At 37.5% G+C, this 13,632-nt stretch overlaps 1 protein-coding gene across 1 annotated transcript in view; it reads right to left on the bottom strand.

The window, feature by feature from the left end:
• The window catches only part of IL31RA (interleukin 31 receptor A), a 53,920-nt gene that overhangs the window by 19,659 nt on the left and 20,629 nt on the right, over nt 1-13,632 (bottom strand). The window contains exons 4-5 of the mRNA XM_049649481.1: nt 13,251-13,402; nt 7,893-8,058 (exon numbers count right to left, since the gene is read on the bottom strand). Coding sequence (XP_049505438.1) covers nt 7,893-8,058; nt 13,251-13,402 — 318 coding nt within the window. The remainder of the gene's footprint in view (nt 1-7,892; nt 8,059-13,250; nt 13,403-13,632) is intronic.

Raw genomic sequence — 13,632 nt, 5'->3', positions numbered from 1 at the left:
CATAGAGATATATTATTATATTATATATACTATTATATATACTATATGGGAGTGGGGATGAGAGAGACAGAGCACAAAAGATCTTCTCCCAAAAAGGATGAAACTGTATACTTAAAATGTTATAAAATCTAAGAAAGAATTAAAGAATAAAGGGACAGAGAAATCATCTTCACTAGTTCACTTGAGCTTTAAACTGAATGATCTTCATGGCAAAAGAAGGAAAAAAAGATCATATTGAATTGTATATTTCTCATAGCCTATTAAAAAACAAACATATGAAGGGGTAACTATTTCTGATTATGGGTACTGAATTAATAAATGGAATTTATCATATGGATCCTCTTAAAAAGATATAGGGTAACCTAAAGGCCAACGTCTGCAATCAGAGTTGAGCAAAAGTACAGAAATATGGCATGTGTACCTTATATTTATCTTCTATAAAATGCAAGGGCACAATGTTAAACCTGATTTATACATTTCTGTGGTGAATAACATAATCCAAGACAACACAGTTTAAGTGTATTAACTTTGGATAATCTAACCATACAGGGATAATTTCAAAATGCTGAATGTCTGATTTAAGAATGATCTACACACTTTAGCCATGAGAAGAGAGCAGAGAATTGTAAGGAACTGTACCAAAGCCTCTAATCTGGAGAAGGAATGTCTCTACTTGAACATGCAGTTGATGAACTCTGAACTTTCTCTTGAGGAATAACATAGCTGAAGATACTGTAAGCAGGTCTGCAGAGAATGGGGTCAACCACTCAGGCTAAGATCTAAACTATTTTAGCGCTGACAGACTGTTTTCAGGTATCTGAAATCACACTTCAAGTGACTGGGTGTCTTAAAGTGAAATTACTGAACTCCAACTGAAGACAACTCCGTAATGTAGAAAAAAGATCCAAAGGGCAATTAAATCTTGTCATCAATGGAGAATCACATTTCTACAACTACTCCTGTCTACAAGCCAATGAGATGTGAGCAAAGGCAGAGTTCAAGTTCAGAGTCAGTTAACCAAATGAGCCAACTAACAGCCCCATAAACTGATTATTAAATAACCAATCATTCCAGACACTTGGTTAGAAATATGAGTGAAATTCTCCTTAGATTTATCCCATTTAGTTTAGATTTAGTTGTAGTACGAAGTGATAGCAAATGGATTTAATTAGGCATTTTCTCCTTTCACTGAGGCCACTATTTCCTGCAGATAAAGTTCGAAGAGGAACAGTTTTACTAATATAGATTTCCCATAGATGCAGCTTTTAGTACAACCACTACCTAAGTAGCATGTATATCTTCTGCAATTAACAGCCAAGTTTCCGTTCACCATGAGCTAGTAATGGACTTGCAGTATAATCAAAGTTAGAAAAGTGATAATTCTGGGGGTACCTGGGTGGCTCAGTTGATTAAGTGTCCAACTCTTGGTTTCAGCTCAGGTCATGATCTCAAGGCTCGTGAGTTTGAGCTCCACAATATGGCCCATGCTGAGAGCACAGGGCCTGCTTGGGATTCTGTCTGTCTCCCTCTCTCTCTGCCCCTCCCCTGCTTGTGGTTCCTCTCTCTCAAAATAAATAAATAAATTTTTTAAAAAGTAGTAATTCTGTATTCATAAAAGAGCAAAATTAAATTTTTCCAAATCCATAAAAATATCTACATATTCAAAGACATCAATTCTTTGGGCCCATTAGCAACAATTTGATGCTATGTTGTTTCCATTACAATCTGATAATACCTACAACCACCACCAGTTAGACACTTCACATACTTACTGGTGCCTTGCTGAAGACCAACAATAAGAATGTTTAACTTTTGGGGCACCTGGGTGATTCAGTCAGTTAAACTCCTGACTCTTGATTTTGGCTCAGATGATGATCTCAAAAGATCGAGCCCAAGTTGGGCTTTGTGTTGACAGTGTAGAATCCCCTATTTGGGATTCTCTCTCTCCCTGCCCTTCCCCCTCTCCAATCAAAATAAGTAAACTTTTAAAGAAACAGAAGAGTCAACTTTTAGCAAGTGTCACTATACTAAGCATTTTACCTCAATTATCTCATTTAATCTCTAAAGCCCTATAATTAGGTACAGCAGTATTATTATCTCCATTTCTGAAATACAGAGAAGCGAAGCTTCTAACTGGGCAGTGTTACAAACTTTTAGGAAATAAAGCCAGGATCAAAATATAACTACATCTGTGTCATGTAGTAGAAATTAGGATTTGCTGGGGGCTGGGTTGTGCATTTCATCAATTTTCTCTGGGATCCTTTAAAAATGAAGAAAAACAAAAGTAAAAGTTCTATAGTGATGACTATGATTTATAAGTGTTGGTTTGATTCAATTAGCCAAAGGCAGAGAACACCAACATCTAGTGTTCTGCTAATTAATAACAGCCAAACTAGCCGAAATAATACATCAGCTGAAATGGTAAATCTTGTTTCTGGCAGCAAAACGAGTGGATAAAATGGACATTAGAGAGTTGGCTGGGCTGTCATGAGTTAAATTAAGACACAAGCCATAATGGTACCAGGAGATCACTGGAGAGAAGACTACCAGCTACAAAGAGGAGAAGGGCAGTGCAAAACATGATTACACCTGAAGTGGAACTTAATCCCCCAGACCACCTGCCAAAAGGTGTAGCAAAGGCAGAGGATGCTTTGCTCAAAGATAGTGCATGCATTGCATTTGAATTTTTTAAAAGGGAGGGCCCAGTTAAGACAACAACTGAGTAGTCCAAGTGATTATAAGCAATGGGCCATTTTTTGCTGTGCAATTTACATGCTGTTTGATATTTGTAAACTGTTCTATTTGTATTCATTTGACACTCTGAGGTGATGTCTGTAGAGTGTAAATGTGTTCCCAAATATTGTATGTAATTTTAACCAAAAGTTACACTAGATCCACAACCTGACTTGTTTCAGTCATGTCTGCATTCTTATTTATGTAGGATTTATTGAGCCCTTACCATTTGTAAGGCACTATTCTAAGTACTTAAAGACATATGACTTGGGATTTTCTATGACTTTTTCTTTACTGCTAGAGCCTGGCATAGAAGACTAGATGCCTGAATAGCATAGAAGAATGGAATCTTAGGGTGACAAGAGCTTTCAGAAGTCATCTAGTACAATTTACTATGTACTGCATGAACCCCTGTATTGTAACCACATCCACCAAGGGGTAGTTCAGACCAAGCATGAACATCTCCAGGCGGGGTTACAAAATTCAGAACATGGGATTATTTCCAGACATCTGACCATATCTGTGAATGTGCTAAACATCTATTAATACCAACTTGGTCTCGTAGGAAACTCAACCAAGATCCACAGGAATAAGCTGTTGTCATATGAACCAGGGAACATAGAAATTGACTGTTGATGTTACCTGATACCAGTGTGGTACTTGGCTGTAAAGGAGAAGAAGAAGGGCCTGAAACCATGGCCGGGTGTGTGGTTTTGGGAAATGTATGGGCTAGAACCCCATGTGTCTTACAAACAAATGAGAGTAAAGCCTCAGAAAGTTTTAGAAGGATCAGAATTTTGCATTTAATCTCCTTATTTCAAAAGATGTGTGACCATCACCAAATATTCATCTAGTCATTCATTCATTCATTCATCCATTCATTCATCATTCATTGTGTTAGACTGAAAAATGGGCCCCAAAGACCTAAGTCCTAAACCCTGCAGTTTGTAAATGTTATCTTATATGGCCAAAGGGCCTTTCAGATGTGATTAAGTTGGCATCTTGAATTGGGAAGATGATTCTGAATTATACAAGTTGGCCCTAAATGTTTTCATGAAGGTCATTAGAAGAAAGAGGCAGAGACTTAGCACAAAAAATGAGAAAAAAGTAATGTGATGATGGAAGCAGACATTAGATTGATGTTCAATATATGGGGGAAGGGGTCATCAGCCAAGGAATACAGGTAACCATGAGAAGTTGGAAATGGTAAGAAAACATAATACCCTCAGAGTCTCCAAAAGGAAACAACCCTGTCCACACCTTGACTCCTGGACCTCTGACTTCCAGAACTATAAAAGAAAAAACTGTGTTAAACCAGACAGACACCCAGTAAAAAAAGAGAACTACAGGCCAATATCCCTGATTAATATGGATGCAAAAATTCTCAGTAAGATACTAGCAAATCGAATTCAACAGCATATAAAAAGAATTATTCACCATGATCAAGTGGGATTCATTCCTGGACTGCAGGCCTGGTTCAACATTTGCAAATCAATCAATGTGATACATCACATTAATAAAAGAAAAGATAAGAACCATATGCTCCTGTCAATCGATGCAGAAAAAGCATTTGACAAAATTCAGCATCCTTTCTTAATAAAAGCCCTCGAGAAAGTCGGGGTAGAAGGAACATATTTAAACATCATAAAATCCATTTATGAAAAGCCCACAGCTAATATCATCCTCAACGGGGAAAAACTGAGAGCTTTCGCTCTGAGATCAGAAACACAAAAGGGATGTCCACTCTCACTGCTGTTGTTTAACATAGTGTTGGAAGTGCTAGCATCAGCAATCAGACAACAAAAGGAAATCAAAGGCATCAAAATTGGCAAAGATGAAGTCAAGCTTCACTTTTTGCAGATGACATTATACATGGAAAATCTGACAGACTCCACCAAAAGTCTGCTAGAACTGATACATGAATTCAGCAAAGTTGCAGGATACAAAATCAATGTACAGAAATCAGTTGCATTCTTACACACTAACAATGAAGCAACAGAAAGACAAATAAAGAAACTGATCCCATTCACAATTGCACCAAGAAGCATAAAATACCTAGGAATAAATCTTACCAAAGATGTACAAGATCTGTATGCTGAAAACTATAGAAAGTTTATGAAGGAAACTGAAGAAGATATAAAGAAATGGAAAAACATTCCGTGCTCATGGGTTGGAAGAATAAATATTGTTAAAATGTCAATACTACCCAAAGCTATCTACACATTCAATGCAATCCCAATCAAAATTGCAGCAGCATTCTTCCCGAAGCTAGAACAAGCAATCCTAAAATTCATATGGAACCACAAAAGGCCCCAAATAGCCAAATTAATTTTGAAGAAGAAGACCAAAGCAGGAGGCATCACAATCCCAGACTTTAGCCTCTACTACAAAGCTGTAACCATCAAGACAGCATGGTATTGGCACAAAAAAAGACATATAGACCAATGCAATACAGTAGAGACCCCAGAATTGGACCCACAAAAGTATGGCCAACTAATCTTTGACAAAGCAGGAAAGAATATCCAATGGAAAAAAGACAGTCTCTTTAACAAATGGTGCTGGGAGAACTGGACAGCAACATGCAGAGGAATGAAACTAGACCACTTTCTTACACCACTCACAAAAATAAATTCAAAATGGATAAAGGACTTGAATGTGAGACAGGAAACCATCAAAACCCTAGAGGAGAAAGCAGGAAAAAACCTCTCTGACCTCAGCCATAGCAATTTCTAACTTGACACATCCCCAAAGGCAAGGGAATTAAAAGCAAAAATGAACTATTGGGACCTCATGAAGATAAAGAGCTTCTGCACAGCAAAGGAAACAATCAACAGAACTAAAAGGCAACCAACGGAATGGGAAAAGATATTTGCAAATGACATATCGGACAAAGGGCTAGTATCCAAAATCTATAAAGAGCTCACCAAACTCCACACCCGAAAAACAAATAATCCAGTGAAGAAATGGGCAGAAAACATGAATAAACACTTCTCTAAAGAAGACATCCGGATGGCCAACAGGCACATGAAAAGATGCTCAACGTCGCTCCTCATCGGGGAAATACAAATCAAAACCACACTCAGATATCACCTCACGCCAGTCAGAGTGGCCAAAATGAACAAATCAGGAGACTATAGATGCTGGAGAGGATGTGGAGAAACGGGAACCCTCTTGCACTGTTGGTGGGAATGCAAACTGGTGCAGCCGCTCTGGAAAACAGGGTGGAGGTTCCTCAAAAAATTAAAAATAGACCTATTCTATGACCAAGCAGTAGCACTGCTAGGAATTTATCCAAGGGATACAGGAGTACTGATGCATAGGGGCACTTGTACCCCAATGTTTATAGCAGCACTCTCAACAATAGCCAAATTGTGGAAAAAGCCTAAATGTCCATCAACTGATGAATGGATAAAGAAATTGTGGTTTATATACACAATGGAGTACTACGTGGCAATGAGAAAGAATGAAATATGGCCCTTTGTAGCAATGTGGATGCAAATGGAGAGTGTGATGCTAAGTGAAATAAGCCATACAGAGAAAGACAGATACCATATGTTTTCAATCTTATGTGGATCCTGAGAAACTTAACAGAAACACATGGGGGAGGGGAAGGAAAAAAAAGAAAAAAGAGGTTAGAGTGGGAGAGAGAGCCAAAGCATAAGAGACTCTTAAAAACTGAGAACAACTGAGGGTTGACGGCGGGTGGAGGGAGGGGAGGGTAGGTGATACGCATTGAAGAGGGCATCTTTTGGGATGAGCACTGGGTGTTGTATGGAAACTAATTTGACAATAAATTTCATATAATAAAAAAAAAGAAAAAAGAAAAAAGAAAATTAAAAAAAAAAAAGAAAAAGCTGTGTTGTAAGTCACTAAATTTGTGATAATTTGTCACAGTGGCCAAAGGAAACTGATACATTCATCAGACATTTATTGACTATCTACTACAGAACAGGCACTGGGAAAGATTCTTGATTTATAAAGAATGGTAACACATGCTGAGTAACCTTAAGTGATTTACTAATATTTCTGAAACTTGGCTCCTTCACTTCCAAATGGGGGTGATTCCACATATCTTATAGGGCTCTTGGAAGAGTTAATAAAAATAGTAGATAACTTGGCATTTATTGAATGTTTACTATGAGCTAAATACATTATTTCATTTTTAAAATAACACTAAAATGTAGGTACTGCTTTTAACTCAATTTTACAAATGATATTCCATTATGGAAAAGGGGAATAAATATTGAGGAAACTGTTCTCCTTTGCAGTCAGTCCCCTGCCTCTATTCCTACCCATTGACAACCATTCATCTGCTATTTGTCACTATTTTTTGCCTTTTCTAGAATTTCCAATAAATTGAAAATCATATTTAGTCTTTTGTGTCCAGTTTCTTTTACTTAACATAATGCTTCTGAGATATTCATGTTGTTGCATGTATCATTAGTTTGTTCCTTTTTTATTGTTTAATTGTATTGCCTTGTATGGTTATACCATAGTTTGTTTATTCTTTGACTAGTTGATGGACCTTTCCGTTATTTTTTTTTATTATTTTAAATAAAGCTGCTATGAACATGTGTATACAAAAAAAAATATTGAGAAAACTGAGGCTTAGACATTAGTTATCTAGCCCAAAATCACTCCACAGCCATGCTGGAATCTAAGCCAAGATAGATTTAAAGTACTATTCTGAATGACCATCCTGACTCATGGTAAGCACTCATTCACTGTATAGTCCCTTTCTCTTTCTCTCTCACTGTCATTAAGAATCTGACCTTTTTTTCCCTCAGTAATTATACCTTTTTTAATTTTTTAGTGGTGGCTGCAGGGTTTACAATATATATCTTTAATGTATCATAAGATACCTTTAAATAGTATTATGCTGTTTCATGTATAGTATAAGAACTTAATAAGAGTAGTAAAGATGTGATCTTTTGCCTTTGGGGCAAGAAGATGCTAACTCAGACCATCTGAGGAGGGCTGGTTTATCCTGTGGGCTCAGGTAAGTGCCTTATAGAGAGGGAACATACAGATTGTCCATGCTCTAGGACTGTGAGATTCCATGATTTCCAAGTACAACACTGGACAAAACCCACTAAGGCTAGGCCCAGGCCACCTTATACCAGAGCAGGCAGAAAAGGAATTGCAAGGGACCAGCTTGCCTTCTTCCTCAGTTGTTCCCATTTTTTCTTGGCTCCAACCACTCCAGAACATGGACTCCTTAGTGGCACATCGCAGAGCTATAACATACTCTGTAAAGGCCTGCAGTCCTGTGAGGTTGTAGGTTTCATCTCTATCAATATCTTCTTTGGTGAAGTTGACTTCCATCTAAAAGACAAAGATGACTCTGAGCTGGATGAGAGATCACCTGTTATCTTTCCATTTTTCTTCTTCACACCCCAACTCTCTCTTACATTTTTGGAACTTGAAGCATTGTATCTCAGGTTTCAAAAAATATCATTTTCATAGATAAACCTCACACATGCCTGGGGATCACTTGCACCTAAACAGATTTGAGTCACCCCATGAACCACCACCCTCCCCATTTCCTGTCTCTAAGCTTGTAAGGCAGAGATTCATGCCCACACACCCACCCCCCACCCCATCCTGGCTGATGTGAGTGTGCAGAGTCTTGTTCTGGAAAATACAAGGTGGAGTCATGGGACTGAGGGCAACCTGGGCCTCAGTGTAAATACTGCAGGTGACTCCAATACCTAGATATAAGGCCTCATAGAACAGTAACTAACAGAGACCTCAGTGGCATTAAGTTCAATCTCATGTAATGGACAAGAGCCCAAAAGTTAAGTGACTGTGGACTACTTCAGGGTTTGTTATAGGCATAACTGGAATCAGAATACAGCATTCCTAACTCCTACATACTTCCCCTTTACCCAAATCTTCCATTGCAAACTATTGGTCTTTAGGTAACCAGTAGGGCTGCTAAGGATCTCAGCAGCCTGGATGCATAAATTCATTTTGACATTCTGTGGGGGAAGTGGAGGGGGAGAGGTAAATAAATCACTTCTCCTTTCTAGACTTCAGTTTCCTCATTAGTAAAATGAGCACACTGCTTTATATAATCTCTCAAGTCCCTTTTGGACCCAACTCTCCAAGAGACACTAAAAATTCAGCTATTTATTTTTGAGCATGGTCACTGTTGTTGCAAGATGAAATTTTAGCTGTTGGTTTATATGAACTTACATTGAGTTGATTAATAAACTGCACTAATAGGCATGTCTATTTTGTGAATATGCACACTAGTCCCATAAAACCCTGTGAGAGAAGAAAGTATATATAACAGCTGTGAAAATAACTAAATAACGATAGGTCTTGGGCCTAAAGGAAATTGAACAAAATGAGAATATATGTATGTGGCAAAAACCTGAGCATCTCAGCCGCAGATGGAAACTTCTAAACTCTGAATCTAGGAAGATGGTGTTGGGAAAAGGATGTAGGAACCAGAGGCAAGGGCAGTTTCACTGTTGAATCCAAAGTTCCCTGAGCGCCCACCTCTAACAGCCCCTGGAGATGTTGTAATGGCAGAATAGGGTCACTGGGACAATCCCACATCTCAGAGAAAGTAGCCTTCCCCAACTTAGCTTAGTTATGGGGCTCATTTGGGGCGATATTAAGACCTTTATAAGACAGACAACCGCATGGTATCTTCCATACACAAATCAAAATAAAACTATATTAATCCACAAAGAAGTCTAATAAAGTTTTGTTGTCCTTTTAAGCTCTTTTAAATATGTAATATTCTTTTATAACAATCTTTCAAAATTTTCTTCCTGCTTTGCGAGTACCCTCAAGCACATACTTGGTCTACAAGCTGGGGCTCTTCACATTCATGTTCAGTAAGCTTTGCCTAATGTAGCTAACCAAGCATGTTCTTTACAGCCCTTTCCCATAAGTGGGAAAAAAGCTGCTCAGCCTTTCAAACTACGTATCTGCCTAAAAGGCTTCTTTCAGTTTGGCTTTTTGTCCAGGCAAGTACCTGTGGCCCTCATACAGTCCAGGACCAACTGATCCTCCATATATAGACTCAACTAAGATTTCCCCAGCTCAACACAAAGGACTCCTAACAAAACACTAATTAACTTCATCGGGTTTATTTCTAACAACCTATACTTTGTGCCAAATCCTAGCTCGCCCAAAGTGTTTATGTTTTAAGAGATGAGTCAGAAGTGTTGGTGCAAAGCCTAAATCAAACTTTTAAAACCTTCTTGATATTCTTTGGCAGAGTTCTCACATAGCTCTATTTTTAAAGGCAGAAACTCCTTAGACTAGGCAACAGGAAGATGGTCTGGAGGTTGCTAAAATATGGTCAAATGAATGGCAACTTAGAGTCAGAAAACTTGGGCTCAGGTTTGCAACTTACAAACCCTGGGATCTTAGGTGATTTAAGCTCTGTACACCACGATTTCCTAATATGTAAAAATAATAATAGTGATGCCTCATTTATAGATATATGCAAAGATTAAATAGTCTGGAGTGTAAGAAAGCACTTTGCAACACACACGGCATTATACAAACCTAAGTCCTGCTATATGGACATATTGGGATTTTTTTACAGTCTAATGCAGGGAGATAGGACTTTAAATGACTGTGTTGAGTGTTAAGTGTGGTGATGGAGGAGGAGCACCTAGTTCAGGTGCTCAGAAGGAAATATGTCAGAACTGAGTTCTAAGACATGAACAGGTTTAACGAAGTTTGGCGAGGGAGTAGAGGTACAAAAGCAAAGACACAGAATAGTGAAACAACATGACACAAGGGAAAGTAGCAATCCAGAACTAGTTAGTAGAGAACCAAGGGCAGGATGAAAAATGAGGTTGGAGGGGTTGATAGGGTTCAAGTGTTGGAGGATTAAGGATTTGGACCTTTTTCCATAGAAAAATTGGGTTGGTATAATTGAGTTTAAAAATTATTGTGTTTGAATGCTCAAAGGAGGGAGATACTGACAGCACATTCCACTTTCCTTCTCACTTCCTTCAGCAGAGCAGGAGAAATGACCTCTTAGCTCAAGGACTGGAAGGAATAAAGCAAAGATGAGGGCAGATGCAAGTGAGTTTCTCAAAGAGGTGGGTACAGGATGCTGAAATCTGGGGTAATTTACACGTGCTTCCCTCACTTAGTGTTCTACATGGCTTGCTCATTTTCCAGAGGAACAGAAATCCTGGTTTTTCTTATTGAATCCTATCTCAGTGGCCGGAGGACTCTGGGCTCAGACAAACAGGGTAAATCAAGGATCGCTAGACAGTACCAATTCCTAGCAATTCCTCAGGTTTACTTAGACCATAACTGGTGATGTGAAGGAAGATGGACTTATGTTGTACCAGGAACTTCCTTGCTTAGGTATTCTGTTCTGGGTTCCAGAAACTACAAATTAATTAGTCTTGTGGTACATGCAGGCAGGTACTAGGAGAATGGTTCCAGAGCTGGCTTAGAAAAGAAGCTGAGAGGAAGAGTGGACATCATTATTTCTCTTACCTTAAACATGTAATAAGTGAAACTTTACCAATTTTCTTTTCTGAAAGAGCTCTAGACTAGGAGAGAATGCAATAAAGTATCTATGAATTTCAGCAAAGTCTAGTAATAGTGTCATGGTCAAGACAGTAAGAGTAGGCTGAATGATTATGACAGTAATTATGCATATTCACAGAAACATAAGTAAATGACCACACTCAGAGAAAAAAAGGTTGATATCTCTGAATAGTCTCTAATGGTTTACCACAGGGCTCTGACATAGTCACTATTTTTATTAATGATTTGATAAAGGTATACAAGTTAAGAGTTATAAAATCTGAGGATATTGAAAAGTCAGAAAGTTAAAAGTTAACTGTAAGTTTTGGTGGTAAAATAAAGATTCTAAATTGGCTGAAATGCTGATAATGCCTCCACTTATCTTAAAAACCAATAAACTTTAAGACAGTGGACATGTGTTTTACTAGAAAATCTTGTGTATGGGGAAAAAATGTTAAAGGTTTAACTGATTTAATTGGCTAGGATCTGATTAAGAGTCAACAATATGTAGTGTTTACAGGGGCACCTGGGTGGCTCAGTCGGTTAAGCTTCCGACTTTGGCTCAGGTCATGATCTCACAGTTCATGCATTCAGGTCCCACATCAGGCTCTGTGCTGTCAGGTCAGGGCTTAGAGCCTGCTTTGGATTCTGTGTCTCCCTCTCTCTCTGTCCCTCCCTCACCCTCTCTCTCTTTCTCTCTCTCTCAAAAATAAATAAACATTAAAAAAATATATATAGTAGTTACCAAAAAAAGGTTGATATCTCTCTCTCTCTCTCAAAAATAAATAAACATTAAAAATATATATATAGTAGTTACCAAAAAAAGGTTGATATAATTTCAGGTTGCATTGATGGAAATAGAAGAATATACTCTGAACTTTGAAGTAAGAAAGGATTGTTGAAAATTGTTAAAAATGTTAAAAATTAAGAAGTTATGCTCCTCCAAAGTCACCATTAAGACAGTGAAATGGTAAACCACATAGTGATAAATGTCTGTAACACACATAGCAGATTAAAAAAAAACTCATAAATAAAATGTATAAGAAACTCCTACAAGTCAATTTAAAACTCAGACCACCCATTAGAAAAAAATGAGCAAAAGGCTTAAATCAACATTTCACAAAGAACTCCAAATAGCCAAAAAACACATAAAAAGGTATACAACCTCATTAAAAGTCAGGTAAATGCAAATTAAATTAATTAATGCAATTAATGCAATAAATTAATGCAATTAAAAGTCAGGTAAATGCAAATTAATTAGTACATAATGGAATACTATAAAACAATTAAAATGTATAAACTCCAGCATTACATAACATAGATGAATCTTAAGAGTACAATACTGAAGGAAGTCAAATATTTTTTAAAAAATACAAAATGTACGGATTTCTATTACATAATGTGTCAAACTGTGTTGTTCAGAGATGCAGGTTTAAACGGTAAACCCATAATAAAAACCAAAGAAGCATTTACCATGAAAATCAAGATAACAGCTCTAAGGCAGTGTCGGGGTTGTCATCGGAAGGGATAAGCAGGGGACTTTGGCATGCTTTTTTTGACCTCACTGGTTTTAACATGAGTGCCAACTTAATAATAATTTATTAAATACAACAGCTATGATTTGTTCATTTTTCCAAATACAAGTTATATATCACAATTTCATAAAGAGTTGGAAAAATAAAAAAGGAAATGGACAAGCCACAGAATCTCAGCCATTGACATAGCTATACACAAACCAGAGTGGAATTCAAAAGTAAACTTCTCACTCTTTAATATGTCCCTGTGCTTTGAATGCAAGATGCCTATAGTGAAATACTTGTCCAATCCAAAAGGCCCTAATGGGAAACTAGGAAGAAAAGTACTCATTATTATCTGTCTTCTATTTTTAAGGTAGAAAATTGAAAAAAAAATGATTCCCAGTAAAAAAAAAAAAAAAAAAAAGTTATCAATAATTATTTTCTTTGGGCCCTCTAATAGAAACATTGTAATAGGATACTTACCCAGTAGGCACTATTTACTGTTTTGAATCGAAGTGTGTATTTTAAAGTAGATGAAACAGGAGCCAACACAGGCCGTATCCATTTTATTTGAACCATTCGTTTGACGCCCAAAACTGGTTTCACACTGAAAATCTCAGGTGGTTCAATTTTCGCTGAAAATAAAAATCCTAAATTTCTCATATTTTCAAAAAGATCAGAAGATGTTAATAGCATCCACCTAAAACTGGAAAAAAGCAAAGTAGAGGGGTACCTGGGTGGTTCAGTCGGTTAAACGTCCGACTTTGGCTCAGGTCATTATCTTGTGGTTCGCAGGTTTGAGAACCTGCATCAGACTGTGCTGACAGCTCAGAGCCTGGAGCCTGCTTCAGATTTTGTGTCCCCC

The sequence above is a fragment of the Panthera uncia genome (assembly GCF_023721935.1).
Source record: "Panthera uncia isolate 11264 chromosome A1 unlocalized genomic scaffold, Puncia_PCG_1.0 HiC_scaffold_17, whole genome shotgun sequence".
Classification (NCBI taxonomy): domain Eukaryota; kingdom Metazoa; phylum Chordata; class Mammalia; order Carnivora; family Felidae; genus Panthera; species Panthera uncia.
This window is presented reverse-complemented; position numbering and strand designations above follow the sequence as displayed.